At 39.2% G+C, this 24,974-nt stretch overlaps 2 protein-coding genes across 3 annotated transcripts; both read left to right on the forward strand.

Annotated features, from left to right (window-relative positions):
* Positions 1-11,234: 11,234 nt before the first annotated feature.
* Positions 11,235-17,299, forward strand: LOC132959531 (collagen alpha-1(VIII) chain-like). 2 transcript variants are annotated; one of them, XM_061032623.1, is made up of 3 exons: positions 11,235-11,375; positions 12,849-13,141; positions 13,883-17,299. In XM_061032623.1, the coding sequence occupies exons 2-3, from the start codon at positions 12,853-12,855 to the stop codon at positions 15,838-15,840; spliced, it is 2,247 nt and encodes a 748-aa protein (XP_060888606.1). In that variant the 5' UTR covers positions 11,235-11,375; positions 12,849-12,852; the 3' UTR covers positions 15,841-17,299. The 2 variants fall into 2 exon arrangements, with proteins under 2 accessions (XP_060888606.1, XP_060888607.1); XM_061032624.1 differs by having other exon boundaries at positions 12,849-13,048.
* A 1,155-nt stretch (positions 17,300-18,454) lies between these two features.
* Positions 18,455-21,013, forward strand: LOC132959650 (protein jagunal homolog 1-B). Its single transcript, XM_061032827.1, has 4 exons — positions 18,455-18,596; positions 19,620-19,717; positions 20,092-20,164; positions 20,257-21,013. Exons 2-4 carry the CDS (start codon positions 19,629-19,631, stop codon positions 20,644-20,646), a joined length of 552 nt encoding a protein of 183 aa, XP_060888810.1. The 5' UTR covers positions 18,455-18,596; positions 19,620-19,628; the 3' UTR covers positions 20,647-21,013.
* Positions 21,014-24,974: the final 3,961 nt, after the last annotated feature.

Raw genomic sequence — 24,974 nt, forward strand, 5'->3', positions numbered from 1 at the left:
GCAGCTGTTTACTTGCAGCGCTTAGAGAGTAAACTCTTAATTAGGGGAAAATGTGGTAGATGAGGTTAAAGAAGTGGCACAATTAGGTTGCTGATTGCTGTTGATTACCGTAAAACTTGTAATGTAATCATGAAGGATTGTTGGCGTCAGCGAAATGTTGTTATGCCATTCTGGGCTTAAGCAGCACAGAAGAATACAACGCAATACTCAAACTCAATACAACACATTTTTAGGTTATAAGGCCGTGTGTTTGGTGTATGCCAGACTGTTTTGTAAGACTTAATCTGAAGTGGAATAATTCAAGACTAACCAGACTCTGCAGCAATTTCAGGGGTTGTTTGTTTTGTTTTTTTCCAGGACTGCATGTTTTTTCCGTGTTGTATGGAAGAGCAGAACTCCCTTCTTCTGCAAACCGTTTTAATACGATCTAAAGGTCTGATGTTCCCTCAATCTTCAGGTAATGATCACGGTTATGTCGTTGAAGTTACCTGTTTAGTGCTTTGTTGTTGAATATAGTCCAACGGCCTGAGGGGAGTTGGATCTTCTCATGTGAACGCTTTTGAGTTTTGGTCTCAGAGTTTTGGCTGCAAGTCTTTGGAGTGTTAGGCGGTCCAGTAAGAGGAAAACTATTTTTCAAAACCACTCAGCACATCAGGAATTGACTGCATTTACCTTCCCTTTTAATAAAACAGTATATTAACGCTGTAATCCTTTCACTTCAGGGCAAAAAGAACAAAACGTGCAAACAGCCCTGATCTTTGTCATGTCCGTCATCAGCAACCAAAAAAATGAGCTTCAATCTGCCTCTGATTTCAAAAGAAGCATGCTAAATCGAGGTGATTTAGAAGTGTTCATATGCAGATTGTTTTACATTTTAGAGAGCATCAGGCTAGCTTGTCCCCCTATTTCCAGTCTTTATGCTAAGCTATGCTGATAACCTTCTGGATGCGGCTCCTCATTTAGTGCAAAGAGATGAGACTGGTATCAATAATCTCGTCTAACTCACACCATGCACACGTATGTGTTCATATTAACATTTATTTTACTGTTAGAGGCTCTTTAGTGGATTGATTGAGCTTGCAGTTTTTCCTTTGTTTCAGATACAGAGCGTACTTTGTCAAAGAGGCAGCAGGACGTGAAGTGTCTCAGATGAAGTTTGTTGTGTTTGGGTTTTATTGCTGTAAAGATGCTTCCTTTAAGCTGTAGTTGCACATTGTGATCCCCAGACCGTGTTGTAAAGTCTATGCAGGAGTTAATTAGCTGCCTCTGTCAGCAGTCTGTAACTTTATAGATTTGTTGCTCTGTAAATGTCCCCTGACAGTATTTTCCCCTCACAGTCTCGCACTCAGACTCCTTCACCGTTCTCACCTACTGAACAGGAAGTGTTTATGCAGCTCAGAGGGAATGTGTCTCTTGATCCCGCAGCTGCAGCCACTGTGATTCCAGGCAGTGTGTCCCCGCGCTCTGCTGCTACCGTGCAGTGCTCTGCAGCATCAAAATATGAGATATTAATCCCACTCAGCCTGTGGTTGGGACATTTTTGCATTATCAAATATGAGCACATGTTCCTGCATGTGGTTGAACTCACATTGTGCCGCATATAGAGATACCTTTAGCTGTGTTCCTGTGCTGCATGTGGCAGTTTACTTTAAAAACATTACTCCAGAGCTACAGCTTTAAATTTTGCAGATTTACTGCAAAGTATCTCTTATCTCAACTCCCGAGTAGACACAGTCGTACTTCTTATTATCCCTCGTAAATACTGCACTGCAAAAACATCTGGACAGAAGGGAAAGGGAGGATCGTATTTTTTTCTCTGAGTGGCATATTTTACGGAGTGACTGCATAACACATTAAGCTCCGCAGGATCGTCGTCATATCTCATTACTGTCACGGGGCAGACCATGCATGCATGTAGCAGGGAGACCCCGATGATCCCGGGACATTTTATGATGTCGATAAATTGAAATGTGTGTTAAAATAGGAGAAAGTTTGCAAACACAGACAGCCCAAACCCAGATGACTGACGACTCGTAGCAGTGTGTGCATTACGTGGAGTAAATATTAGAAAATACTCGGGGGGGGGGGGGGGGGGGGGGAACATTCATCAAAGGGAAACTGCCAGTAATAAACCCCCCAAAAAACGTTCCCAAAGCATCATATAGTCACCACATAGTTATTTTTTAATATCACACTGCTCTTACCATCCAACATTCACCAATTACTGCTCCTCTGGAGTTTTCCATTTCTTCTATTTATTTGATGTTCTGTGTGTTTCAACCCTTGAAGCATTCATCTTTGGAGATTTTTCCGAGGTATTTGTGGTTAATTTGTGGTGCAGTTTTTTGGTGTTTTTGTGCTTTTATCACAGTTATTGGCAGCAAAGGAGGAATGCTTTCTGATCTTTGAAGTTACAAGTAGAAGTAAAGATTTGAATTCTTGCACTCTTAAGAAAAAAAAGGAGAGTCAAGGTTTGCATTCAAAATCACACAAAAAGAAAGTGTTATCTGCAAAATGTTTATTTGTATTGGGACGACTATGGAGCAAGCGAACCAAATTATAGCTCCTTCAATTCAGTGGTTCCCAACAGAAGGTGCAGGTCCCACTTCGGGTCACAATCTAAATCTGAAGGGTCGTGATGTATTTAATGTGACTGGAAAGGAGAGGGGGGAACAAAGTTTGAACACAGTCATTTGTACCTTTATCCAACAATTTAAGGTTCATCAGGTGATCTTTTTTTTTGCATCCTTTTCTTTTGCAAGTGATTCATGATAAATGAGCAAAAACAATGTGTCAGGAGCCAATCCATCTCTCTTTAAAAATCACATAATATTCACAATTAATGGAAAGATATGAGCATTTCTGTTTACAGATGCATTTAATTCTTTGAGTAATCACATATTTTTAATGTAAAAGAATGAGTTCAAGTGAGATATTAGAATGAAAAGTATAATTCTTGAACTGAAAAGTGGTCAGTAGTTGTTTCAATTAGCATAAAAAGGAAAGAGGACAGTAAAATAAAGAAGAGAGGCCACATGTGGCTTTTTTCACAGTGCGGGCAGCTCTTTACACAGTACACAAAATGTATTTATGCAGCTGCAAACTGCAGAATTCCCCACTGGAGTCTGTGGTCGAAGCAAAGTGGAAGTGATCAGATCTGATCATTGGCCAAACGTTATTATTGCCTACAAAAATAATCTCTCACTAGTACAGTGTCCTGTCGAGAGCCAGTGCAAATACGAGAGAGAAGAAGAAGAAATGTGGCGAAAACCGCAGGAGGTTCAGGCGAAAACGTGGAAGAGTCTGAAAAAGCCTCAAGTGTTTCCTTCCTGCTGTGCAAGATAGAGAAACATGTCATGTAAAATAAACTCTTTTTAGGGTAAATACTTTCAGATTCAAGAATGCTTTCTTCTCGTCTTTGATTCCACTGATTCTCTCTGTAAAAGTAGAAACAACTCGTGTAAAAAGCCGAAGTGCTTCTTACCTCGGCCGAGCTTTTAGTGCGAAACCAGACAGTCTGTTTTGACAGAACTCGAAACTAATAGGAAAATAATTCTCAGTTCGTCGTCTGAGATGAAAATTGTGGCCAGACGTTGGGTGAGTTGTGGTTCCCGGAGCTGCAGGAGAAGGAAAATGTGTCAATGAGAAGTGTGAAGAGGCCTGACAGAGTGTGAGCGAGCTGTAGGTACATGTATGTACGTTAACGACAAAGACTCTGCCAATTCCAAACACATCCGGATGCTACATCCTGTGGTTATTTGGAACATCACTTTTCAATGTTTTAGCACCTTTAAACGAGACTTTCACTCCAACCTAAGGTCATCTGACTTGTTTAGTTTGAGGTTGAGGATGTCTCCAAAGGCAACCCGGGCCTTCACTCTGTAAAGAGATCGAGTAGGTGTAAAGGAATGCTGAAGGAACCAGATCGAGGAGAGTAAACATGCACTTTTTGCTTCATTTTCCAGCTTTTCTGCAGGGAAATTTGGTGTATTTTTCTTCTGATCAAGATCAGTTTAAATGTGGGGGAAAAACATAAATGTTACTTGTTGATTGATCGGAGATAAATCTCCTGCTCGGAGACAGAAAGGGCAGCGAATGCAGGAAAGAAAAACAGCCTGGAGTCCAGAATCTGCTCAGAATAAGAGTTGAGGTTTGTGAATATGAAGTAAGGAAATACGTTGTTGCTCTGCAGGGACGGAGAGTGGAAGGCGTGATGCAACAAACCAAAGTCAAGTATTGATTACACTAAAAACAACAAAAATTTTGATTGTAAAAAATGGCTTTAATCAGCCAGGGATAACGTTTTTGTCCGGATATGTTTGAGTTTTCTTGCAGTCCAAAGACATTTTAGTTACCCACCCATTCTGTGGAAAAACAAGAGCAATAGTACAGATTGATTAAAGTATTGATGGGCTGAAAATTGAATTAAAAAATGGAGTTTGGCGCCCTCTATTGAGCCACATGCTCTATAACACTTTATATTCTATTAACTGTAGCTGTGGTTGTAGGTAAATTGTGACCACTAATTTCAGATTTTTATCAATTTATCAGATTTATTTATTGAAAAAACTGCTCATAGATTTTTTGGCACAACTAATTTCCAGGCATTCATTTGCGACCCACTGAAAATGTCTCCGTGACCCACTCTTGGGTCCCGAACCACCAGTTGAGAACCACTGCTCTTCAGGATGATGCATAACAGCAACAACAGTAACAACTCACACACACATGCAAACAAATGGTCATACACACACACAGGTGAATTCTCCAGATGTTGTCTTGGCGCTCATGCTACCTTCTGTCAGCTGATTGTAACATTCCTGTGTGTCTGTGTGTGTGTGTGTGTGTGTGTGTGTGTGTGTGTGTGTGTGTGTGTGTGTGTGTGTGTGTGTGTGTGTGTGTGTGTGTGTGTGTGTGTGTGTGTGTGTGTGTGTGTGTGTGTGTGTGTGTGTGTGTGTGTGTGTGTGTGTGTGCATGGATTTTTTTCACACTGTGCTGACAGATAAGTTACATACATTTTGCATTATGTTGGAGGCAATGCTGTTAAAAGTGTTAGGAGGGGATTGTAGTTTTGTGCAACAGTGGATAAAAAAAGACTTTTGATTTACAGCTGTTGAAGGAGATAACATCTGTATTGTTGTTGGGTTTCAGTCATGGTTACTTGGCCCAGATTGTGATGTGTGCGACCAAATTTAAAATCTATTTGAGCTCAAGCATATGCCAAATCAATATAAGAGATAGTCTTTAAATAAAATAAGGTATGAGAGTTGGGATGTGATAAACAAAGAGAGACATACCAGTTTGAACATGCAGAGTAACGGCTCAGGAGAAATGTTTAGACTCAATATGAAACGTCTGGATAATCTGACAATAAAAAATATACAAACAAGTTTTCTGAGGGTTTAATCCAAACAGGATTTTGCAAACAATAGTGTAGGATCATTAGGGAAACAAAAAATGTGTAAGTAAGGCTTCCAGCAAGCTTCTAGTTGTCTTCATTAAGCCATGATAATAGTTTGTTTACAGCCGTGTCCTGCGGCGCTGTTAGCTGCCTCATTTGAAAAGAAAGACCTTCTGCGATCTGTTTGAGATACACTATAGTCAAACCTGACCACAAGCAATTAAGACTGGCACCCGGATCTGTAAGCAATGACATGCCTCTGTTTCTCATAGTTTGTTTGTCAAGCAGTAGAGTTCCCCATCTGGAATCGGTCAGGAGGAGAACACAGAGGAGAAATGGAAATTTGATTATTTTCAAGATGGAGGTGATAAAAGACTTGTGGCTGGAAACCAAGCGGGGCCGGCCATGGTTGTTTTTGGCGAAGAGGTTCAGAGGGACCAGCGTCTATTGAGGGGGCCGGCGAGTCTTTGTCATCGAGCGAGGGCCGTGGAGGTGTCTGAAGAGTTTTCATCAAAGTTAAGTTTTGGGACAGAGATGAAAAGCTGGAAAAATAAGCAGAGCGTTTGTTTGTAAGAGGAATCCTGTTTGGTCTTTGTCGTTCAGACCACAGTGGATTTAAGGACGTCGAGTCGAGCACATATTTATTGTCTGGCCTTTCAAATACACATAAACAGAGGGATATGTTTCCTTCGGTTACATGATGTCACATTATTACAAAGCAGGAGAATAATGCACTGCGACACTGTTATGCAGATGATACACACGTTTATGTCTCTGTTTATTTAAAACTGTCGATCCTTAAAAGAGGACAATTTAAAAGCATCTCATCTTACTTCTCAGATTTATCAGATTGTAAGTCTTTAAAATATACACACACTCGACACATCAAGCATGACTTCCTCTGGAAAGACTGAAACCTGCAGCCAGACTTTAGCATTTTGATATTAAAGATAGAAAAAGATGAAATTATGATCTTTTAAAACCATAATCATTAAGGTTCACACGCTTTTTTATTAACCTGTCTATGTAAGTCACTTAGCATGAAATCAGAAAGTAACAGCATTCATCAACAAACAGGCGCTCAGTGTTGGAATGAAAAAAAATTGAATTTGGCTTTTTGTAACAAAGTGTGTAGTGGGTTTTTTGGAAAAACTGCTCCGCATAAAAATCAGAAGAGGTGGTTAAAAAATTGAGATTCTTATCTTCTGAGATTTTAAATAGATTCATAACATTTGTTTGGCTACTCAGTCACTCCCTGCTACCTGAGCTCTTTAACTCAGTAGAATGCCAAATGGAGCAACAAGAAATTCAGCCAGTCTCACAGATGACTGGGGTAGATCCTGAAGTATTAATTCATGAATAGACTTTGAATCATGAATCCAGAATCGTTTTGAATCGAAAATAGATTCTGAATTCAACCATGACCCAAAGAATCGAAATCGAATCGTTAGACACTCAAAGATCTTTCCCTTTGTTTCCAGTCTTAATGTTCAGCTCATCTTATTCAGCTTTTTGGCGTTATTACGATGCAATGAGATACCATACGATATGATGAGAAACAATAAGGAAACAATAACAATTCCATAACGATATGAACTTGTTGTATTTGAGGCTTGAGGTTTTCATGTAGTCCGTCCTGCCTGATTGAAATCTTTAGGTTTAAGAGTCCAGTTCCAGGTATCAAAAGAATGGAAAGGTTCAGATTTATAGCTTGATTAGAGAAGTACATTAGTAGTTCACAGTATTTAGTAGTAGTAGTCCTCTGATGTTTTTTTCTTATATAAAATTGGCCAGGTATTCTGAAAGTTTCACATCTGCTTGTGCTTTTCTGTGTTAATATCTGATTGCTTTCTTTAAACCATCGGCCCTTTATACAAAGAATAATATTCTCTCTCACCTTCCTTTACATGCAAACTAAAGAGGACCAGAGAGAGCATAACAACAAGGATTAAGAAAGTGACTCTACATTTCTTGATAGGTTTATTGGGACATCTGTTAACGTAATGACAGCCCAAATAGAAAGAAATAGAAGAAGACTGTAAGTAGAAGGGAATAAAGGTCATGGAGAGTTGTCATATGAGGGATGAAAAGGAACATGAACATGTCATGGAGAGTTTTCTTCATACATAAAGTAAAATAAAGTACCAGAGAACTCAGTTAGCCAGGCTCCAAAGAAGAGGGGATTTCTCCTGTAACTAAGAGGAGTCACGTTTCATCTGTTTTGCACAGATCTTAAATATCAGCTCATTTTGATAGACTCAGAGTACATTTCCCCCGCTCTCTGGTCGGCCTCCAGCAACATGTAGAAGCATAAATCTCAGTCCCCTGATGATATCTCTCCATCAGAAACACGGGCTGCACTTTGAAAAGAAGCACACTGTACATTGAACTTTATCTCCGCAGGGCTTTCACTTTAAAAAGCTCAATAAATTTTAGCCTATCGTCACGACATGTTTGCTGAGCAATAATTGAAAGCTGATGTTTGACCCCGAGCACATTTGGGGAAACACACTTTGTTGTGTTGAAACGTTGACGTTCAGTTAGTAATCAAAGCTACACACACAGACAGTGTAATGTCTTTATAATTTAATACTTTGTAGAAGAATTAAGTCTCTTGGCCAGACACAGTTACTCCAATTACTTTCCCATTACTCTGTCTGGAAGCAGAAGATGACTGATGAGGTGAACGTCGTCTAATCAAAGCCTCGCTCCTCCGAGTCCTCCTTCAGAGGAAAAAGTGAAGAGTAAGGAGTGATAAGAAACTCTCAGCATAATGTTCCAGTAGACTGTTCATTTCATGTACTCACCTCATGATGATGAACAGGAAACGGGTTGATTTTAGCGTTAAACTTTGGTGTCCTGCAGTTCAGCTGTGGAGAGATATATACTGTGTGGATTTATAAAAGAAAGTAGCTGCATGAGGAAGAATTAAAGACATGAAACAAGAGGACATAAGAACACTGTCTCCTCTTTTTATTGCATAGCAAATAATAATAATAATTGAAGTAAAACATTTGAAAATAATTATACCATTGATCATTTTGCAAAAGCTTCATGTTGTATGACTCAATAATAATGGCAGTGCTGGTCAGCCTGTCCGCCTGACAGCTTGTAATTAAAGGTGTAGTATGTAGAATTGTATGACAATGTTTAATTTCAAATATCTAAATGAATAAATAATTGTCTCAGCCTATGTTATCTATATATATATATATACAGTTATCAAAACCAGAGAAATCTGTCATTTCATAGTTGTAACGGGACGTCTCTTGTCGCGGCAGCCGGCATGATGAGCCGCCATGACAGACTTAAAATGCTGATCGTTTCCATGGAAACACGGGATGTTACATCAAAAACCGCTGCATAAGGAAGCGTGATCTGCTGCTGAAAGCTGCCGTACTGTTACTGTATGCTGCTGTGATAAAAACGTCACGTACATTATACTCGGATACATTGTCGGTAAAAATATTCTCTCTCAGGTCGGTTTCGTCCGTTCGTGTTGACTTTTGATTCCCCGCTAGCCTCGACATCATCTTCTGTTATTGCTTTGATTGAGAGCCCCCTGGCGGCCTATTTTACATAATGTGCGGCAATAAAGAAATGATGAAGTTAAGATAGACTGTTAAATACAAGTTTTATACTGAAAAGCACAGTAAGGATGAATATCTGGTGTTGAAAACTTGAGCAGCTTTAAGCACATATCGAGAGGTTAGTGTTGTCCTTAACCTTCCCCCAATGTGTCAGACATTAGATCATAAAAATGATTCTCTGCCAAAAGCTGCATCCAGCTTCCTAAACGAGCTCGTCTTCTAAAGCAGCTCATCCTGAAGATTCAACAGGACGTGTTTTTGTCAGCGCTAAGCTTCAAACTCTGACGTATTCATAAAGACAACATGTGTTTCATGGCATCCTCCTGTCCTGACTTGTGTTTTAATGGAGGTCGTCTCTTTTCCTCGCCAACCATGTGTTCCTCTTTTGTCTGCAGAGAAAACGTTGCATTGTGGGAAGTGTGGGGCGTTTTGACTGCAGCAACGATGGGGTCTATCATCCCCACGTGTGAAATCATGTTCAATTTAGAAGATCCATACTTGAGGATCATTCCCTCGCTGGGTTCAGATCTGAAAAAGATGTTTGACAAATTAGCTCCAGCACCACGGCTCAGGGAAACACGGAGAGACAACAAGCTGCTTTCAATTAACAGTGAAACTCTCCTTTGAGTCTGTCTCTACTTTCCTACATGACGACTTTGAGTACAGAAGGAAAGCCTTTCATTTGACTTAATACCATCCTTCTTCCCCACGTGTTCCCCCTGTCACAGCCCGTAATACTTCAGATTAAAGAGTTCTTAAAGCAATACAGTGTGGGAAATGAAATAAAAGATATAAAGTCAACAGGATGAGAACAACACAACAATAAAGAAGAGGAGGCACTAAAAGCAAAGTGAAGATAAAAAGGAAGAATAAAAGATAGATGGATACATCAAAACAACAGAGGACAGAAGAGTTCACATACAGGATACAAGACTAGGAGCAGTGACAAGAATAAAGGAAAGGATCAATGAAAAGGCTAAAACGATTGAAGAAGGATTAAGACCGGATGAAAAGATGAAGAAGGGATAGATCAATAAAAGCTTTGAAATGTGAAATCACATAAAAAAGTCTGTTTGTAAAATGTTTGTTTCGTCTCCAAATCTCCTCCAGAGCAGGTGAGGCAAAAAGAAATACAAAAAAAACATTTTACTGATATGTAAAAGAGAGAGAGTCGAATTAAAATGATTATTCTACCTTTGTAAATATATAACTATTATAAAAGTTATGTTACAAAATGAATAGTTTACTGTTGCTTTGACCAAATGTAGTGATTTACAGCGCACACATTGTGCAAACAAACAAAGGGTGATTTATTCCAGCTCCATGCTGTGATGTAGATGTACTGACTTGATATGAAGTGTCTGGGATGAACATTAAAAGAGGTCAAAGGTCAGTGATGCTGTGTTTGTGCAGGCTCTGTCCGTGGTGCTGGATCTACCCATCGTCACTTTAGGTCCACTAACTCGATCTGGTGGGTCCATCACGCTGGATTTAAACGTATAATTAATATTAAATAAGTTCTGGTTATGAGTTAAATACTGTGTTGTCTGCTCATTGCATTAAAAGAGGCAGAAATGTGACTTTTAATTGCATGTGCAAATGTATGCCGTTCAAACTGTGTAACAAGGTCACACATTTATACGAGGTGGCACTTTTAAAAAAGATTAAACATGCTTAAAATACAAGAAGTACATAACAAAACAGCAATATCTCTTTAAAAACATTCAGAGTTATTTCCCTATGATTTAACATTTGAGGGTAATTTTTGCAGAGCTTTTGGTATCTGCCTTGGTACGGACTTTTAGGTATTTACAGAAAAGTATATTAACTTGTAAATATTTCAGTTCCTGCCGTCTTTTTCTGCTATCACAAGAAGCTTCGGGCTTTTCCAGTTGAAGTAGTACTACAGGTTTCTGTGTAAAAGTCATTTTTTTTAACCCCACTATTAAAGCAGAAGATATTTCATGGTGATCCCCAGCTCCCAGATGAGATGCAAAGATACAGTTTTATGATTTTACAGTTCTGATACATTTATTTTTAATACCCCCCATCTGTCCATGCATTCCTGAAGAAAAGAGGTGTGTCTCGGCATAACTATCATTTCCAAAATATGTCTACCATTTGGATGGCAGCTCAGTGTTACAAACCCCAGGCCTCTGCGAAAGGTCACAGCCCTACATTCATCCATCCTGACATTCATATTTTCACAGGGCCCAGCAGGACTGCAGCTAACACCTGGCTGGATTCTGTGCATGGCCACCGTCCCACTCATGGCATCGGAAACGACCCAGAAAAGCAGCGTAAAGTAGAAGGGAAGCGGGGTGGAGGAGGCACAGGCCAGGGGGAGCAACGACCTTCATACTGAGAGGAGAAAATACCTGAAAGTGAGCAAATTATGTGTTTGGAATTGTGGAGAATAGTTTAAGAAATTACCATTTAAAGTGTGACTAAGGATGAAATGCACACACAAAAAGATGCTTGGCATGTTGAGCCATAGTTGTTTCTTTTTCCATTAATATCTACTATTTGAAACGTAATTTATTGGACAGTTCGACATAAACCTTGTGATGTTTATTGTCTTGGTTGGCTTTCTTTTTGCATACTTTGTATCTGGATCACACTGATTGTTACAGATCAGGAAGTATGTGCTAAAAATAACCTACAGTAGGAATATTCAGCCTGAAACCACTTAGCTTGCTTTTTTTAATAATTGTCCAGAAAAAAATGTAAGCAAGACATATTTTCATTAATTCATCTCTCCGACAGCTTGGGCATACAAACAGCTCAGCACCGTTAATATATACATTCAGCCTTCAGAGTTTATTATCACGCTGCGCTCTTGGCAGATCTTAGCTGATCTCTTCAGGTCGAACATGTTCAAAAGATTAAGGATGATGTTTAAACGTGACCATGTCCCCTGAGGGGCCTCTTAATTATGATATATGTGTTTTAGCAGCATGAGCTTAGTGTAATTCACTTCAAGGATATGAGACTCCGAGGCTTTTTCACAGCATGTTTGAATAGACGTGTAATCAAAAGGAAGGAAGGACGAGAGGAAAATCAGACAGTGAGGTGTTTATGTTTCTCTTTTGGTTTGACCACAGAGGGATTCATAAGACCTCTCCTCAGCTGAACAGTACAGTCTGCTGGTCGTAGAAATTATGAACACGTATTTACTTTAGTGCCTGAGAGAGTGTGTGTGTGTGTGTGTGTGTGTGTGTGTGTGTGTGTGTGTGTGTGTGTGTGTGTGTGTGTGTGTGTGTGTGTGTGTGTGTGTGTGTGTGTGTGTGTGTGTGTGTGTGTGTGTGTGTGTGTGTGTGTGTGTGTGTGTGTGTGTGTGTGTGTTAATGAACTACAGATGAATCTAACACATTTAAATGTATAATGTATTTTTAAATATTTATAATAATCCCTTTTGTGATTTGTAAAAGTAAATTTAGCAACCATGTAAAATGCCTCTCCAATCCAATAACTCAGGATACTAGTTTTGACTAATAGTTCAGCCTGTAATAACAGTTGTATAACGTCTGTTTTTGCTATATATGATGATGTCATAGTGATGTCATCAGGGTAATTTCTGCTCTGTCTTGGAGACTTACAAAGATTTAACATGAAGACTTGTATTATAAAGGCATAGAATGGTTACAAAACAATATGTTGATGCATTGTTGGAATTGTAGGATTTTGTGATTTTAAAAAAAATGACCCTTTATTTTTATAACAACATTAGCTTATTTAATCATTAACAACAACATTTTTTGAAAAGACAGTTTTAAAAGCTGAATCAATGTAAGAATGTAAGAAAAGAGTCTGCACATAAAGGGTTAAATTTTTGCATTTTGTCTTCTCTTGTGCAGAAAAATGGCAGCAGTTCCCCTCCGTTCTCTCTGTCTACTCATCACAGTATACCACCTGTGTTCATTCCACCTGGTCCATGCTGGAGCGTATTATCCACACAAACAGCCGCCCCCACAGCACCAGCCTCTGCCACAATACAACGACGGTTATCCCCCTCAGCAACAGTTCATGGGGAATGAGATGCCGCACCTGCCTTACGGTAAAGAAGCCCCATTACTGCCTCAGTACGGCAAAGAGCTTCCTCAGCTTCCTTTGCACATGGGCAAAGAGAGGTCACTAACTGAAGGTAAAGGTGAGGTCAACTAGTTTGTGAGAAACAATGATGACACGGAAATCAAACCGCAGGTCAAATGGCTTCAGGACATTTTACAGTTCAACCCGTCTTTGCTTTATAATGCTTAATATTTATACATTTTTCAATTATTACACAGGGAACCGATCTATTGGGATTATAGGGTAATATTTGAAGAACATTTCAAAATTTACCACAAAATTTTCCGTTATGGCTTTTTCTTTATTGTGTTTTTTCATTTATGTCTACGACCTTTAGTGAACACAGGATTCTATTGGATATATAGCTTCATCTTTTATAAGTTTGACAATTATAAGAGAAGAAACCCCTCACTAGAAGTAAAGGGTAATATTTGACTGCCAAAATATATACACCGCTCCCTAACTCAGGTATAAGGACAGAAATTGTTTATTGACAAACAGGCTTCCCCGTGAACAAAAGTGTCCTCAAATCCCGTTATCACGTTTATTTTAAAGAAAAATGTGACACACAGTCTACATAAATCCTAGATCCATAAATTGAGGCCTGTTTTATCACCACCTTGAATAGACAGTAGGGGCCGCCATAGGCATCCATTTTAAAAAGTCGAGTAGCAGCTTTGAAGATTTAAACTAAAAGTATTAAACATTGTCAACATTATTTTAATGATTATTTGTGATTAAGGTGTTTTTTAATCCATATCTACTGACACATCGGGTCAAAGTTCACCTCTCTCGAACCAAATGTTCTCTCTGTTGTCAGGACAAACATTCAACCCCAGAGGGGCTAAAGGTCCCCCTCCTCTTGGTCCAGGTGGTGAAGGTCTCAGAGAAGGACCACAAGGAATTCAGGGACCACCAGGACCAACTGGACCACCAGGACCACAAGGCCCTCCTGGGCTACCAGGCCAGGGATTGCCAGGGCTGCCAGGAAAGCCAGGGCCTGCTGGTCCTCAAGGCTACCCTGGAATTGGAAAACCTGGCATGCCAGGATTGCCTGGAAAACCTGGAGGACCAGGATTACATGGACCAAAAGGGGATCTTGGTCCTGCTGGTGGTGAAGGGCCAACTGGGCTTCCTGGGCCTGCAGGTCTCCCAGGTCCCCCTGGACTGCCTGGAATTTCAAAACCAGGAGGTCATGGGCTGCCTGGACAGCCAGGTTCTCTTGGGGAACCAGGCCAAAAAGGTCTACCTGGGTTCCCTGGTGTTCCAGGCTCAAAGGGAGACAAAGGGCTTGGTCTACCTGGTTTGCCAGGTTTAAAAGGACCTGGCGGACCACCTGGTCCACCTGGAAATGTTGGCATCCAGGGGATTGGTAAACCTGGCATGAATGGTCTCCCTGGTCAGCCAGGGATACCAGGAAAGCCAGGTCCTTCTGGAGAGCCTGGGATGGCAGGACTACCTGGTGATAGAGGTCAATCAGGACCACCTGGCCTCCCTGGAATTGGGAAACCAGGAACAGATGGTTTTAGAGGACAACCAGGGCCCTCTGGAGGAAAAGGAGAAACAGGCCCTCCTGGTTTACCAGGGGGGCCAGGCTTGCCAGGATATGGTAAACCAGGATTTCCAGGACCTAAGGGTCACAAGGGTCATGCCGGTCTCCCTGGACCTCCAGGACTAAAAGGTGATAAAGGTCACGGAGGTCTTCCAGGAGTCATTGGCCCAAACGGTCCAAGTGGTATGCCTGGCCCACCTGGTCCAATAGGACTTCCAGGCAGTATCGGCTTTCCAGGACAAAAGGGGGAGGGTGGTGCTTGGGGACTTAAAGGGTACCCAGGAACGAAGGGGGACTTAGGTCCTCCTGGTCTCCCAGGTCAACCAGGTCGGTCAGGAGAAGGGGGACAACCAGGCCAAAGAGGTTTTCAAGGGCCTATGGGCCCCAAAGGAGAACCTGGTATGAGAGGTTTACCTGGAACCCCTGGTGGTGGAGGATTGCCTGGATCTAGAGGACAGGGGGGACAGCCTGGAGAGAAAGGCCACCAAGGATCACAGGGTATTCCAGGTCTTATGGGACCTGGGGGACCAATTGGACCTCCTGGGCTGCCAGGACCGAAAGGCGAAACAGGTTTCCCTGGTAAACCTGGATATCCTGGTGAGGGTAAGCCAGGGACCCCTGGTCATATTGGTCCTCAAGGTAACCCTGGTCCTAGTGGCCCTTCTGGACTTCCAGGGCATCCAGGACTACCTGGACCACCCGGTCCTCCAGGCCTCCCTTCAGCATCTCCTGACATGGGACAGATCCTCCCTGTGTCCGGCCCATACAGCGGACAGAAACAAGGCTGGAAGAAGACAAAGAATGAAGGCGAGATTGGAGGAAACGCCCTGGAGATGCCTTCGTTCACGGCTAAGCTCACAAACCCGTTCCCTCGTGTCGGCTCCCCCGTCATCTTTGACAAACTCCTACACAACGGCAACCAAGACTACAATCCCCAGACTGGTATCTTCACCTGCAGCGTACCAGGGGTCTACTACTTTGCTTACCACGTCCACTGCAAAGGAGCAAATGTATGGGTGGCACTGATGAAGAACAATGAGCCGGTGATGTACACGTATGACGAGTACAAGAAGGGCTTACTGGATCAGGCATCGGGGAGTGCTGTACTACCTTTGCGACAAGGAGACTCTGTGCATATACAGCTGCCATCCGACCAGGCTTCAGGACTCTACGCTGGTCAATATGTCCACTCCACATTCTCTGGTTTCTTGTTGTACCCAATGTAAGAAATGTGTATCAACAAACCAGCAACTTCCAGTGTTGAAAAATCAAGCCAATGAGGATGTGCAAAAAGCTGCAGTTCCTTGAGTATCCACTTGAGGCTGGATCAAAAAGCCAAGGAAACCCCATGAGGTCCCATATTAAGTAGCCCTCTTTCCCAGCAGAAATAAAACATGTTTACAGCCTGGTTCAAAAAGGCTTTGGTATCAACAGCTGATTTCTTTATTGGTGCACACTGTACGGGGTTGAAATTTGTTTATAACTCTTCTGTTTTTATTTTATTAAGGCTAAGAGTTTTTTGTCATAAATTTGTATAAGTATGGGCACGGCTGGGTTGACTGACAGGCAGGCGGTTGAAGCTGTTTACCCTTAGGCTAAAGACCGGCCTCTAGTCCATGTATTTGTCTACAAAACCAATGGCTGACATCAATGAGAGTGCATCCATGTTTTATACAGTCTTATCATATCAGCAAGGGCAATAGCACTGACATTTTAATGGTACATTTTCATATTTACAGTAGTTAGACAGGTACAATGAAGGTCGAGTTGAATGTTTTACAATAGATGAAGGCAAAATAGAAATATAGTTGCAACATATCTCATTGTATTAATATCATTTAATGCTTTACGTCTTCATTTACATACATCAGCAGAGTCTCTGAAATGTTAGTTCACTTTTTAAGTAATGGGCAGTTGATGTCCAGTTATAAAAATGGTATCTGGTCATCGGCTACATGTATACATTTTCGTACAATAACATAAGTTTTCTTGTGAAAGTTTTGGTTGATACGATTTAATGTATTTGTTGTCATAAATCTTGTATGTTTACATTGTACATTTATTCCTATATCCATCTACACACAATATAGCAGTGTTAATAACATGACTGGAAACAAAATTCCTGCAATCCCTGTGTTGCAGGTTTTATTCATTTGTCACTCATTGTTTTGCTTTACAGTTATACTGTTTTCTGGGCACATAAGTACATAACCATGTCAGTGTACAAGACATTCAAAGCTTTCAGTTACAAATGTTGGGTTATTAAATTGGGTTCATCGTAAATGTATTAGGTTATTGTAAATCTTTTTTTCTGATATTGTAAAATGCAGTTTTTTTGATGCAGCAAAAATCCACAAATTTTACATTTGCATCTGGCAGTACAAAAAGAAATCATATTCTTTTATGTCTCCGTCCAGAACAGACCGAAAAAAAACCTTTGCAGTTTATCCATAATTTGATAGTCTAACTATCTTTTGATTCTTTCCTTTTGACAGTTGGTTGTCAAAACGTTGTGTTTAATAAATTCTTTGAACATTTTGTAAATTTTTCATTAATCTCTGTAACTTATTTTTTTGACTACTGATTACTTCAGATTGTCTAAATGTCTGTCTTGATCTTGAATGGTGACATTTCTAACAAAACAGAACATGTTTTGTAGCAAAAAATAAAATATTCCAAGACATGTTCTATGTTTATGCTCATTCCCATTCATACTTCCATGTGTCTGTTTTTCCTTTTTTTCTTTTTCTCCTCAAACTGTGAATGTGCAATTCATTTTTTTCCTCTATTTTTCTTCACTCTGACTATGGTGCACAGCATTTAATGGGGAACTGTATTTTAAGTGTGTATATTTTTTGATTGTTTAATAAAGTCATGTTATTTCTTTTGACATAATTGTCATGGCCACATGGTCCCATGAAAAAATGATTTTCTCTGAATTAAATTTTCCCTTTCTTTTTTTTCTTTATCTAGCTTGTTTGTTGTTGGGACCGTTTTAAATTGGTGACACAAACACTAAAACTGCTTTAATTCAGAAAAATAATAAATAAACAGTCCCACATGGTGGAGGCCCAGCAGCAAGAGAAGTCCTGTTACGACAAGTCAGGATCCTTCGACCCAGGTAAGAAAGTCCTAGTGCTCCTCCTGAGTGATGACAACAACCTGTTGGCCAATAGGAACAAGTCACTCAAGGCAGCAACAAGCGCTCTCTTTCAACACAACTGTTATAGTTTACTGATTTAGTGATAACAAATATGACAGGGCACCAAACTAAACAAATGAAATGTGCTAATCTGTTAAGAAATTGACTATTGGCTCGATAAATATTTGCTTTGTATGACAATATTAACTGGCAAAGAAAATCACTATGCATGTGCAGGAAAGATCACAAGATCAACCTGGAAAACAAATCGTACCGCTTTGTCTGATGGACTATAAATACGAAAAGTTATAATGATATTTAATATAATATGTATTATATATATTATAATTAAATGTATTATTATTATTATTATTATTATTATTATTAATAAATTAAATTTATTATTATTATTCATTATTAAAAATGAAATAATTATAATTATATATATATATATATATATATATATATATATATATATTATTATATATATAATAAGTTATAATGGCTTGTTTACAAATTGACCCAAACACAAAGTTACTTCCAGAAGCTCTAATTATAGAGCGATGTTTTTGTATTTAAAGTAGTCTTGAATTACATTTACTGTTTTCCAACAAAATCGTCATCAAAATTATAGAGATTTTGTTGGAAAACCTTTTTTTTTTAACTGTATATTTGCGCAAGTGAAAAACCGACCAATCAGAGTGTGCGACGTCATGCTTCCGGTTTGCTCCTCACTTCCCCCATATGGATCCAGACAGCTCGCAGTTAGCAGCACATCTCTCTGTAAACCAACATATTTATCGTCGGATGCTTTACTTTATGAACGACTGCAAATAAACAGTAAGTGTTTTATTATTCTTTTTCTGATTAGATGTTATTATTACCGAGTTATTAGAGAGTTTGTCAACTTAGCTACCAATTTAAGCGATAGCCACCTAGCCTAGACTCCCATTTGTATGACTGAGATGAGCTAACAGTGAGCTAGTTAGTTAGCTCAGCTCACAGACACACTCACATTAACTAAGCAGAGTGAATGACAGCTGGACAGAGGTGCTAGTTTGAAGTACCTTTACCTGACGAGTTGTTATTAATATATTCATGCTTCCTGCTACCTTTACTATACAACATATTATAAATATGTTACTACTATTACTACTACAGTAAAACCTGCTTTAATATGGATGCACAAGTAATATGTTATAATATTCAATATGTTTAATCTCAGAGGATTTTATTCTGCATTGACCTGAACTGTAATACTTGAAGTATGTTTTCCAGAATATAAATGCAGCTTTTCACCAAAGTAACCTTTAATAACATTTGTTTTTCTACATCAGGTAAATCAAGTGAATGATCTGCATATAATCTCCAGATCTCAAAGTGTAAACAGATAATGTCACATGTTGAGTATTTCTCACTTTTCTGCTTTTTGAGGCTGTTTATTTTGACTGTGTTTACAAAACATCTCCCCCTCCACCTTTAAGTATCATGTCTGAGCTTTACTAGCACACTAACTGATCTACACTGTCAGTGTGTAGATCAAAATGGTCAAATCAACCTGATTCTCTGAAATATTTTATACTGTTTCATCATTTTAATATGTACAATGTTACAATTCACTTAGCAGACGCTTTTATCCAAAGCGACGTTCATCACTAATCCATTCATACACTGTCACCGAAGCAGGGGGAGCAATGCGGGGTTAAGTGTCTTGCCCAAGGACACATCGGACATGTTGCTCAGCTGGGGGTCAAGCCCTCGACCTTCCGGTTGAGAGGCGACGACTCTACCAGCTGAGCCACAGCCGCCCCACTGTGTCTGTGTCTGCATCAGTTGTCTTAAATGTGTATGTTTTGTCTTTAGATATCCACCATGGCTTCTCGAGCAGGTCCGAGAGCAGCGGGCACAGATGGCAGTGACTTTCAGCATCGGGAGCGTGTGGCCTCACATTACCAGATGAGGTTGGTTCTTTAAACATATTATTAGTATAACCGCTGATAGGAAGATGTAATTACCAGAAAATTAATCCTGGGATCAAAAATCCCTCTCTGGGATTATGGCTTTAAAAAAAAGTATTTTTTACATTTAAAAGTGAAATTTAAGATGATAAATATAAATCAGTTTAATTACTTCACTTACTGTTATAACTCATGTTTTGTGAGTTGAATTTCATTTAAGTCTGTCAAATCAAATTAGGTTTTATATTAAAAAAAAACATGTTAGAATTTGATGCAGAGGTTTATTTTTAATCAGTGTGTAATTTATAATTTATGCTTTGATGAGCTGAGTTCACCCTGACTCTTCTTGTTTTGTCTTCATGTGTCGTTTGGCACAGCGTGGCCTTGAAGTCTGAAATCCGTAAACTCAACATCGTCCATCTGTTGACCTGGGTGCTGATGGTAGCTCAGGTAACGACAAAGCTTTCTAAACATGCACACATGCTTAATACATTTTTTATTGGAAACATAATCGCTCATCTGTGTTGTCTCCTCTTTGTCAGGTGACAGTTAGCCAGCTGAGTCTGGTGTCCCATAAGGTTGTCGCCTCTCCGTACCAATGGGAGTACCCATACCTCCTGAGCATTATCCCCACAGTCTTCAGCTTCTTGGCGTTGCCTCGAAACAACATCAGTTATCTGGTGATCTCCATGATCAGTGCCGGGCTCTTCTGTGTGGCCCCGCTGATCTACGGCAGCATGGAGATGTTCCCAGTGGCTCAGCAGCTCTACCGACACGGCAAAGCCTACCGCTTTATATTCGGCTTCTCCGCCGTGACGGTCATGTACCTGGTGATCGTCATCGCCGTGCAGGTGCACGCCTGGCAGATCTACTACAGCAAGAAGCTCCTTGATCAGTGGTTCACCAGCACGCAGGACAAGAAGAAGAAATGAGGTCATGCCATCTGGAAAAAGAGGATTTTTTTGAAACAATCTCTGAACTGGTATATTGAGCCAAATAAGACCAAAAGAGGAGTTTAGTTGTCTTGTTTATATTTATATTTGACAATGATACTGTTAGAATATTCACAAATAATCTGTCCCTGGACTGTTTTGGGTGGTTTTCATAACTGTACTTTGATTCTGCTGCCATTTCATCATTGTGAAAATCATACTGTAAATGTTCCCTGTCAGTCATTACCTGGATTCATCAGGTACTGACAGTGTAAAAAGGTGAACTGGAGGATGACTGAAATAACATAAATGTCCATGTTTTTGATTCCAAAAGTAAAGTTGATTATTAAAAGCATAAAAATATCAATGTCTGTCTTTGCATTGTTTGTTTCCCTGTGAGATGAAAATGGAGGTTTCACTAGTTCTTTTACAGGTGAGTCTTGGTTTGAAATCTATACATGCTAATAGTTTAAATCATTCATATACTGCTGGGTTTGGAGCCCTCAGCTTCAGACTTGGCAGACATCACCTGACTCTATTCGTAACTGTCTGTAAACAGAAGTTGAAGACGTCACTAGACGGTAAATCACGTTATATGCAGTCCACACTTTGTCCACGAGGTGGCGACAAATCGCCTCGAACAGACGACGCCTTAAAGCTCTCAATTTGTTTTGCGATCGTGGCTTTTTATGCGGTTTGTGAGTGTACGGGAAATAATTAGTTTTTGAATGTATTTAAGTGTTTACCGATACAATCAATGAGGTTGGGGCCAGAAACACCAGAAATCAATTCAAGAATATTTCAAGTATCTGGCGCCATCTGCTGGCAAAATCATGGAGCTCCTTGATTACTGAACTGATGGTAGTATTTCACTCTCATTATTATCTTAATTTAATGTATTCATTGGACAGTATAAAAGTGATAAAGGACTCAGATTTCCTTCATTAATATTTACAGTCTGTGCTAAAAATAGATCTTTCCCCAGAAATCATGCTCGTTATGGTCGACAAATAGATTCCTAAATCCAACCTTCTCTTCTCCCACAGGCTGCTGGTGGACCCCTCTTTTATCATGATCTAGTTCTCTGTTTGGTCCCACGGATCCGGCAAACCAGGAACTACGAGCGTTTTGAGTGATGGTCCACTGAGGGGGAAAAAAGAGGGAGAAAAGGAGGTCTTCGGGGGGAATGGATACTTCTCTTGAAAGAAAGTGTGTAAATATATATATATATATATATATATATCTGTGTTGCTGTGATGTAAAAAAGAAAAAAAACATTTAACCACAGTCTAAGCCAGAAAAGAGCTTAATTACACAATGTCTCACTAGATTCTAGATTTACTCCCCTTGGAGATGATTTTAAACTGGCCTAATGTCCTGCAATGGAAAGGACAAACAGACAGGCAGGTGTGATGGTGGCGTAGAGGTTAATATTGATTGGTAGGCTAAATAAGAGGCAGATATTCCATCTTCAATCAGGCTGGCTGTAATGTAACTTCTACACTTTACAACCATAGACTGTAAATATTACAGTATAGCTCACCTGGAGGTTAACAGCCTCGTCAGGTCTGCATCATGCATTCATATTACACTGCTGCCCTCTGCTGGCACTGGGTTACAATTACATCCAACAGTCACTATAACACAAATGTTTCCTCTTTTTAACCTTTTTTTCCACCACATAAATGTAAATAAAAGTGAAATTAAAGTGACTACACCTATAACTACTACAAGATGTGTTTGTAATGTAAAATATTAGTGTTTTGTTTGGTATAAAAGCAGGAGTGTTTGGATAATTTCACTAATAGACAAATCATTTAAACAACAGATCCACAGATTATAAATCTAAAAATGAATGTTTGATTTATTTTCGGTGTTTTACTTAATTTTGTTAGTGTTATTGTGTCTCCTAATTCACAATGAGTTCTCTCCGTCGATACGACCTTTACCTGGGAGTGACACGGCCAACGTCACTTCCGCTGCTGCGCGTCACGCTCAGGTGTGCTCCTCAGGTGCGCCAAAGTTAATATCGACCCTGTGACCACTCGAGCGGATGACGGGTGTCCGAGTTTGGATGAGAATGCTGCGAAAAGAAGAATTGAAGACGAAGAAGAAGAAAAAACGTGTTTGTATGTTTGTATGCTAATGCTAATGCTAACTGAACCATAACAACATCGTCTGTCTGAGAGATTCAACCAAAAGTGAAGAGAAAGTTGTTGTTTGAACTCAACATTCAGGGTTTTCTTCTTGTTTCTTTGTACAGGTGTGTGCAGGTGTTTCCTCGCTCTGTGCTGTAGCTCCGAGGTAAAATGATTTTCTAAACATTACTGTTCACAGAGCTCAGAGATTAAATGTTCATCTTGATAAAGTAATATGAATAAACTTCATTTATTTTATTTAAAAAGTAAAAGCTCTTCATCCAGCTTTCTGTGTTTAATTTACTCAAAGAAACAGCAGTTTGATTAATTTATTATTTAAGTGCAGTAACCAACAACTAACCACCAGAGGGCGCCCTCTCTATATAAAGTGATTTATAAACGATATAATGCATTTATTTTAAACCTTTAACTTTAATTAGAGTTTTTGTGACAGTTAATTTTGTAAGTCAATAAAGTAATTTGGTATTTAAGATTACATCATTGTATGGTAAATTATTTATATTAAAGCTGCATTTTTACCTTTTAGTTAATTAAATTAGTTTTTAGTTTTTCTTCATGAAAATACCACAAACCTTTTTATTGATTGAATTGAAATGATCAATTTGATTAAATCTGATTATTTGATTAGGATTTAAATATTTGATATAAGAGTACATCTTACAGCTCAATGAGATAGTTCAGATTAAACACATAAATTAAAAGGAAACATTTACAAGTTAAAAAGGTTGTTTAAAAATTGATTTTATTAACTTTCATATGCTCATAACTCTTCTTCACCTACCTGATGTGCTCCATTATATTAAGTTCATTGATAATATCACAGATCAATTACAACTCTGAATATATATTATATATATATATATGTATAGAGCAGTGTCTTTCCCCCCAAAGCTCGATCAGGTTAAAGGTAAACAAACTTGTAGAACTTATAATATAAGATAAATCTGTTAAGATGTTTCTTAAGACCTTATACTTAATGTTTCTATATTATATTCTACATTTAAACTTTGAATTTAAGTTTGTTTCGGTCTCATCCAAAAGCCTTAAAGTGAAGTTAAACACAGATGATTTACAGTGAATGATGAAAGTCAGGTTTATTCCAATCATCACAATGTTGTATAATCACAAACATTTTCTGAGTTTTATTAACTTGATTAACTAAAATTAGTTTTTCTTCTCCAACAGGAACTCTGTCGACGTCTTCCAGGAGGATCCCCCGTCGGTGGCCGTCTTCCTGCTCAGGTAGGAGACTCAAAGCTTTCTTAATGTTTTATTATGTTCCAGGTTTTAGGTCTTATAGATGTTTAGACTCACTTATTTTAATCTTTTCATCCTTTTTGATCAGCTAGAAGTCGATTTAGAGTTGAGGAACATCAGGTGTTTAATGTAAAACTACATTATTATTTTTTAATCTATTAGGTATCGTTAGTCGACAGCTTATGTTAGCTACATAGCATTATGTGTTTTTGTATGTTGATGTTAAAGCTGATTTAAGGAGTTATGACCTCCTTTAGACATGGACATCCAGTGCTGGTATTACTTCTCTGATCTAACGTTATCCTGAAGGTAGCATCAGTGTCCTGAATGTTAAAGTGAACTGTTTTCCATGAAAATGATTTGAATCACTTCTCCTTTGACGGGTTAAAGAGAGTTTAACTTTTAACAGGACACTGATGCTACCTAGATCAGGAAGTAATACCAGCGCTGTATGTCCATGTCTAAAGGAGGTCATAACTCCTTAAATCTGCTCAACATACAAAACTGATAACACTTTGTAGCTAACATCAGCTGTTGACATCGATAAGACCTAAAACCTGGAACATAATAAAACAACATTAAGAAAGCTTTGAGCTCCTACCCAATGGGGCTGGAGGATAGTGGGGGTAGTAGTGTAGTAACCCCCTCACCTGTGACACCTTATTGTATTGTGCTGATGTAACGTGTCATCATGAGGTCATCATGTCTGTTCAATATTTTATTGTAATAAAACTACTGCTGTGTCCATTTTGGCACATTTCTTTAGAGTGCTACTCACACGTTTAGCTGTGTTGCACATTCCATGAATGCACGATGCTTACAAGTTATACCTCGTTGTAAAGGTGACCGATCAGGCTTTCCAACGATATAAAATACAACACCAATTAGTATTATTAAAGAAATAATTGACAA

The sequence above is a fragment of the Labrus mixtus genome, chromosome 24 (assembly GCF_963584025.1).
Source record: "Labrus mixtus chromosome 24, fLabMix1.1, whole genome shotgun sequence".
In the NCBI taxonomy this organism is placed as follows: Eukaryota; Metazoa; Chordata; class Actinopteri; order Labriformes; family Labridae; genus Labrus; species Labrus mixtus.

Bases quoted from the DNA above. Each gene is read 5' to 3' on its own strand.
- LOC132959531 (XM_061032623.1), top strand. From the start codon at position 12,853: ATGGCAGCAGTTCCCCTCCGTTCTCTCTGTCTACTCATCACAGTATAC. The intron at 13,142-13,882 runs GTGAGGTCAACT...CTCTGTTGTCAG, and splicing joins GTCACTAACTGAAGGTAAAG to GACAAACATTCAACCCCAGA.
- LOC132959650 (XM_061032827.1), top strand. From the start codon at position 19,629: ATGGCTTCTCGAGCAGGTCCGAGAGCAGCGGGCACAGATGGCAGTGAC. The intron at 19,718-20,091 runs GTTGGTTCTTTA...CGTTTGGCACAG, and splicing joins GCCTCACATTACCAGATGAG to CGTGGCCTTGAAGTCTGAAA. The intron at 20,165-20,256 runs GTAACGACAAAG...CCTCTTTGTCAG, and splicing joins GGGTGCTGATGGTAGCTCAG to GTGACAGTTAGCCAGCTGAG.